Raw genomic sequence first — 7,388 nt, 5'->3', positions numbered from 1 at the left:
GGGAGGAAACATTTAGGAACTAAATATTATATGAATCTATTAATTCACATAGATATGTGTATATACATATACATAAATATATATACACACATCCACATATGTATAGAGGGCAGAGTGTATTCGTGGTCACCAAGGATGGGGGTGGGAAGTAAAAGGGAGCAGTTAATGGTGATGGAGATGCTGCACTGATGAGAGGTGGGGCATTCGAATTGTCAGTAAGTAGTACACCTACGGAAAGGTGAGTTGTGTCACAGGCATGCGTAGAACCATGACAGAGAGAGAGAGAGAGCGTCACTGAGAGGCTGATTATGTTATAACCGAATACCTCATAGGATTTGGCTTCTTGTTTTGAATGTTGAGGGTCATGGTTTCATGAGACATCTCAGTTAATTGGCCTAATAACATGCTTAGTGCCTGTGTTGGCCTCCTAATTCGACATGTCTTCAAAGCTTGCCGTCAGCCTTGCAAGGCGTCACAGTTGCTCTTGATTTGCCTGCAACAGCAGAAGAGGAAAGGGAGGCAGGAGCAGGAGGAGGGCGTGTGCTTTAGTCTGTCGTACAGAGGAGTCAGTACGCGTCAGCACCAACTTCACGTCTCCTGACGGCCTAACCACGGGATGGAATGTGTGACTCAGTGCCACAGCCCAGTCCCATTCACCACGAGGCCAGAAGAACAGAATGACACGTGACCACAATTACTGCACGCCTTGATAAAAAAATTCCATCTAAGGATCCTGATCAAAAGAAGAGACATGCAGAAATGAATATCACTTTCTTAGCAACTCCAGACTTCCTGGGGGAATAAAGGCAGACGGGCCCCTGAAATTTTTAAGCCCTGAACCAAAAATCTTCTCTGAAGTTTTCTTAAAATCAAACAATAGTTTAGCTTCACTGGTCAAACAGATTTGCCTTGGGCACTAAGCCCATTTAAGGCCTAACAGATCGACAACAGCAACTCCGGAGAGTAGGCTGCAATCCCAAGAGGCGGTGCCTTGTGTAACTGGGGGAGGCCGAGCTCAGAAAAGCTGGTGAGACTGGCTACCCAACTTGGGAGAATGCAGTGTCATCGAGTTGCACATGTAGAAATCATGTGCGTGAGCCATAGGATAAATGACACATTCAACACACATGCACACATACAGACATCCACGCAGCCCTGGTGGAGCACAGCTCTACTCTGACATATATGGAGTCTCCATGATTTGAAGTTGGCGTGAGGGCACCCGGCATATAGGTATGTCAGGGCTCACCGACTTGAACACATTCATTATGTGCACTTGACTGAATGTCACTATCCCTCAGTCACTTTTTAGAAAAGTGTTTTGGGTTTGCTGTTCCAGAGCTCACGGGTCTTCTTTGGAGAGTGGTTTCCAACCAGAAGTCGGGGCTGATTGTGTCCATGATAGACTGAAAGCACAAAGAGCAACTAGAGAAAAGGATGTGTTATTCTGAAGACACTTCTCTCGTTGAGAACCCATTGCAATATCATTCGAACTTGTGTTTCCTCTTCATTGTCTCGTGATCTTGGGTGGGCATCGCCCCCCAGGTATGCCCGATGGCTGCCGGGGACTCAGAGCACCGAGACTCAGCCTTGTCCATAGGGAGCGAGGGAACCAGGACGTTGGCTGCTGCATCTCCCTGCTTGAAGCAGGAGGCTGCACGAGCTGGGGTGCAGGGTACATATCTGAGCGAGGCCTGTCCCAAAGCTGCGAGAATCCTCAGAGAGTCTTCAGGGAAAAGGGGTGGGTGTAGATCTGGATCTGGGAGAAAGCGAGCGGGAGGACTAAGTCTTGGGAAAGGAGCTGGGACCAGAAGAACTGACGAGATGTCACCCAAGGGTGTTACCAATCGTGGCTGAAAGGGAGGAAGAGGAGAGGGTGCCTCACTCTGCAAGTGAGGCCGAGAGGGGCGGAGGCTGGAGGGGTGGCCCAGGGGGGATTGGCGTGGCAGAAAGGAACGCTTGAGGAAGGGATTAAATTTGGCTACTGGAATAGCCACTTGACCCTGAAAGAGCCTCACGGAAGGGTGATCCAGAAGAAGCCAGATCTTGAGGGGTATGGTGGTGGGTGAGCAGGGGCGCCATCCCTTTTAGGAAACTTGGAGGGAGGGAGCATTTGACTTTTTGTGTCGAGGGATCTGAGAGCTGTATTCAACACGACTGAGCAGACCTCTGCCACGCCCCGAGGCTTGGCCTCTAAATCTAAGCTTGGAGATGCTCAAGACTCCATCTGGCACCGATACTCCATTGTCTTGAATAACATCATGAACATATGCACCATTGTCTCATCCCTTGTTTTCTTTTCAATCCACAGAAACTCTAATGGACACCAGGACGGCTACAGCAGAGCTTGGCTGGACAGCCAATCCAGCATCTGGGGTGAGTAGCAGGTCACCAAGTCTTCCATGTGAGCCTCAGCCATGTGACCAGGACAGTAGGCATGAAGGATATAATGTGGGTGTGATGGCTGTGCCCATTGCCCATCCTGGGACAGGCCTCACAGGACCACAGACCCCGTATGCTTCCTAAATCCTAGCTGCATGACACTAACCATCTTTTGGCATCATGGTTACAGAGAGCCAGCTCTTAGGTCACAAGGACCATGCAGTGGCTACCCAAAGCTGGGCCAGTTGCTGTGGGGTAGACCAGAGATCTGAGATGTCCACAGGCCTGCAGAGAAAGCAAGGGCCGGAAGGTGGGGTTGGCAATTGGAAAGGCTGAAATCTCTGCCCCTGTAGGGGTAGAAGCCTGATGGGAAGAGCCAATGCTGACACATCCCAATAGTGAAGCCCTGTGGTCAGGGAGGGGCACCAGATCAATAATTAATAATAACAACAATAATAATAATAACAATATAAAACAAACCCACTGCCTTCAAGTCAATTCTGGCTCACAGCAACCCTGTAGGACAGAGTAGAACTGCTGCTTAGGGTTTCCGAGACTAAATCTTTTTTTTTTAATCATTTTATTAGGGGCTCATACGACTCATCACAATCCATACATACATCAGTTGTGTAAAGCACATTTGTACATTCATTGTCCTCATCATTCTCAAAACATTTGCTCTCCATTTAAGCCCCTGGTATCAGGTCCTCTTTTTCCCCCTCCCTCCTCGCTCCCCCCTCTCTCATGAACCCTTGATAGTTTGTAAATTATTATTTTGTCATATCTTGCCCTGTCCGACGTCTCCCTTCACCCACTTGTCTGTTGTCACATGTCTTTATAGGGTCTGATGCCCTTTTATTCCCTCGAGGAGTGGTTGATGGGTTTAAATGGCCGACTCTGCAATTAGCAGCCGGATGCATAACCCGTGTGCCACTACGGGTCCTTGGGAGGGATACAGGTGGCATCGAATTCCTCCTCTTTCTTCAGTCCCTTGCTCTGGAAAGCTACCACCTCTGTTTGCCTAGAGGAGAAATAGAAATCTTTTCACTCCTGAACACAGGTCCTGGTGTCAGCCAAAGCCAGGTCACCCACAGCTTGACTGGAGCTAACTGAGTTCTTCTTTACCTGGAACTCGCCTTGGAGAGGAGGCGCTCCTCATGGATTCACTCAGTGCCCATGCACCCAGTGGGATGGAAAGATGGCGTGGCCCTAGAGAGCTTATACGGTCCTCTTTGGGGCAAACTTAGAAAGGAATCCACTCAAGCACATCTCTCCGTGGTGACAGAGGAGAGATCCAGGGTGGGTGTGGGCACAGAAGTGGTAGAAAGCACAGTGGGAAACAGAGCCTTTAAATGGGAGGGATTCATGAGCTGGGTTTGGTGGGTGGTAAATAAGGAGTCTGGAAGGACCTTCCCAGTAGGAGGAAGAGCAGCTAGGAGTGGATGGAGTTATGGAAAGACATGAGAAGGGAGAGTCTGTCTGTCCAGGGCAGGACACACACCATGCTGAGAGATGGGGACTGCTTTACCGAGTGAGTCGGGCGGGTCTTCTCTCCCATAGGTCAGAGGGAGAGAAGAAACCAGGCACATCTGCTGGCCAGTGTGGAGACAGCTGCGAGCAGGATATCGGGAGGCGCGTTTAGCTCTCTTGGATGGATCAGGAGAAATCTGGTGAGGGTGGGAGAAGTGAAAGGGGAAGACTTGGCAGCAGTGGGTGCTGAAGGGGCTGCAGAGTGAGACAGAGTGAGCCGGTGGTGAGGACACCCCTGCTCTGGATTTGGGTGCCCTGCAGGGTTTCATCACAAAGGCAGAGGGCTGGAGGAGGAGCCAGTGGATTTTCATCTCCAGCCCGGAGGGAAAGCTGCGCTGCTTCAAGACACCCCTGAGGCTGTTGCATTGTGCTGTCCAGTAGATCCCAAATCGTGGGGAGTGCGCTCCCTTAAGGTGTTCTAGGCTGTAATCTTCCTGGGAGCAGATCACCAAGAATGGTTGGTGGGTTTGAACTGCGAACCTTTTGGTTAGCACCCAAACATGTCACCATTGCACCATCCCAGGGCCCCTTAAGGTGACCCGAGGTGTCCTCATCTGCCCAGTCCTTTTCTCTCCATGACTGGGGGCAGGGGGAACATCCAGCCCTGGGGATCTCCAATGGAATGGGGCTGAGCATATCCTAAGAAGCCCAACACCACACAGTCATTTCTTAACATGCCCTCTTCCATAGTCGAAACTGTTCTCACGGGGACATTCAGATCACGGGGTGCGTCTCTGACCTCCCCTGCATGTTCTCCCCTGGGTTCTCCCTTTCACGGGGTCCCAGTGCTGGCAGACAAGCACTTGTCCAGGCACAAGCACCATGAGAGCAGGGTCTAGCACCGATGGTCTTGCCCAAAGTAGGGGAAAAGGCAGGCCAGGTTCTCCATACCCACTCTAAAGAAGTTTACATGCTGCTGCTACCCCCATGCACAGCAGGGGAGCCTCCCCACTCTGTCTGGTTAGGGACTTCGTGCAAAGCTGATGAGGTGGCAACCCATCCAGGTTGACTGCATATTAAGAACTTGCCACTCCATTATAAATTACGTTATTGTTTGAAGATGGTATGTTTTCACAAGGCATTGACATGATTTATGGTTAATTTTCCCCTTGATTTTTGTACACAACACCTGCCTTCTTTAAATGGCTGATCTTTCCCAAGTAAGATTCTCCTTGAGGGAAACATTCAAAGTCAAGTGATGCCCGATAGAGACAGCTGCCGGCTGACGGCTTTCTGCTTGCCCTCCCCACTTCCTCCCAGCTAGAGCTCAGCTGCGTTTACAGAGCAGTCAGGTAGCACTTCTTCAGCTGGCGTCCCGCGCAGTGTCCTAGCTTGCCATCTTGCCCGGAGTTTACAGGGACCACTTAGGGTGAGGCTGGCCTTCAGTGTGGGTTGAGAGGGAGGATTGGTCTAGGAGGATGCTTCCCTCCCTGGGCCTCATCCCTTCTCCCTTGCTCTCATCATGGGCAGTTGCCACCAATTTTACCAACAGACCTTTGGCTCCCAAGTGTGTGTCCCCTCCTGGGCTCACATATTCCACTGCCCCTTCCTCATCTTCCATTAGATGCCTTCGGGCTTATCAATCTCTACCGGGCCCAAACAGAGAGCAGCCTCTTTCCCCTCTCCCATGCCCTTGGGCTTTTTCTCCATCTTCGCTGGTGGCCATTCTAGACTGGTTCTTTCTTAGCCTTCAGCCCTCAGGTCACCTGGCCCCTCCTTAAAGGGTACCTTCTCAGCACTGCAGCCAGGTCCTATCAGTACCGGGGGTCTTTTTTCATCAGTACGCTTCACAGTGGTCACTTCCTATCACGCTGTGGTAGTCGTTTATGAATTTCTCCTCGATCGATCCCTCTGCACTAGCCACGTGGTAAGGTCCTTGGTGGCTAGGGCACGGTCTGTTGTCTCACCCTTGCAAACCAGGATGCAGTTCACTACCTGACACACGGTACATGCTCACTGCCTGTTGACCGGATTCCTGAGAGCTGCAAGAGGAGCAGGTGTGGGCGAGAAGAACTCACTGCGCGGGACATCTGCGCAGGATGCCAGATGAACAACGGGGTTCAAGTTTGCATCTGCGGGGGGTGAGGTGCCTTTGGGGCATCCAGGGTAGGGGCAGTTCACTTCAATGGGACAGGCAGTTGGAGGGGGGTTCAAGTCTCCCAGGAAGCAGATCTGGAGGGAGAAGGGAAGAGAAAGATGTGGATGACTATTTGAGGGAAATCTACATCTCAGAATCACAGGTTGGGGGTGGGGGCGGGGGTGGGTGAGAGAGAATGTAGCCTTACCAGAGCTTCCCAACTATTAAAGGGCCGGAGTTCTGTTATCTTCTGAGCCTTTTTCTGAGAACACTGAGGAATCAAAGTAAGTTCACCAATTGAGGCATCTTGAAGGAAATGAAGAATTTTGCCTTTATAACCATCCTCCATCACTTCTTCACCACTACTATAGTCCTCATCAAGAGAACTACCAACATCAGAACCTGAATCATATTCAGAGTCATCAGTAACTCTCTTAGGATTGAATACATTTTTTTTACGTTTCTTGTTGAACCCATTTTGTGCTTTCATGGAAAATTTCTGCTTCAGTTTTGTTTTAGTTGCATTTTTAGGGCAATTCTGATTCCTTGAGGAAACTTCTTTTCCATTTGGGACCTCATTTTGTGAAGCAAAGTGTATATCTATATACAAAGAAAGATAAAAACTTAAATTAGAAATATATAAACTACATACAAAGACTTCAAATAAGTATTTAAATATTTTCCTCTTCTTAATGCAGAAGAATACAGTTGTAATTTATTGTTAAATATTGATACGCTTTAAAGAGATACAAAAACAGAATTTGTAATTCTAAAATACTGCACATACCTGAATATCAGCCGAGGCACCTAATTTTACCACAAAAACTGCATAAAAAATGTGCTGGAAAACTCGGCTTATACACAAGTATAAACGTTAAGTTCAAGTAATTAGTTTTAAAGGCAGGTTATATAAAAATGATTAAAAATAAAGTTCAATTTTCTAAAAAAGCCCTGAGAACATAATTGACAGCTGCCGCACATCCCTAAGCTGACCAGCTGCTTTGCCGCGGCCCAGACCCTCGTGCTCACATCCACGGAACAGCAGATCATGCCCCGCCTACTGTGAGCTCTACAAGTGAAAACACTACTTCAACCATCTACATTAATTCATTTTTGTTTTTTATATTATTTTATTACCACTACTTCCACTTTTCTAAGATCAGTTTTCTATGAAAAAGTATTTAAATATACACTATCAAAAAGCAGTAAGCATTTACCACCAGTGAAACTATCATGAATTGATCATGTTTCATTGAATTTTAAAGTGCCTATTATTTCATATAACACATTCCTATTACTTGGGATATTTTTTATTGATTTTCTAATTCTTCTAGAGTGAGGCATATATTATCATTTATATAGTCTTATGCATACTTAAGAAATAAAAGCAAAAGAAACT

General features: G+C 48.1%; 1 protein-coding gene across 3 annotated transcripts in view; it reads left to right on the top strand.

Moving 5' to 3' along the window:
• The first annotated feature begins 2,315 nt into the window (after nucleotides 1-2,315).
• EPHB1 (EPH receptor B1) overlaps nucleotides 2,316-7,388 on the top strand; it is a 388,725-nt gene continuing 383,652 nt past the window's right edge. For all 3 annotated transcript variants that reach the window (XM_045297818.1, XM_045297817.1, XM_004715982.4), the window contains exon 1: nucleotides 2,316-2,376. In XM_045297818.1, coding sequence (XP_045153753.1) covers nucleotides 2,320-2,376 — 57 coding nt within the window. In that variant the 5' untranslated portion in view covers nucleotides 2,316-2,319. The remainder of the gene's footprint in view (nucleotides 2,377-7,388) is intronic.

The sequence above is a fragment of the Echinops telfairi genome, unplaced genomic scaffold (assembly GCF_000313985.2).
Source record: "Echinops telfairi isolate 266 unplaced genomic scaffold, ASM31398v2 ScPeMD7_7422;HRSCAF=8460, whole genome shotgun sequence".
NCBI classification, from domain to species: domain Eukaryota; kingdom Metazoa; phylum Chordata; class Mammalia; order Afrosoricida; family Tenrecidae; genus Echinops; species Echinops telfairi.
Note: the sequence above shows the minus strand (reverse complement) of the source record. Positions and strands in the feature narration are given on the sequence as shown.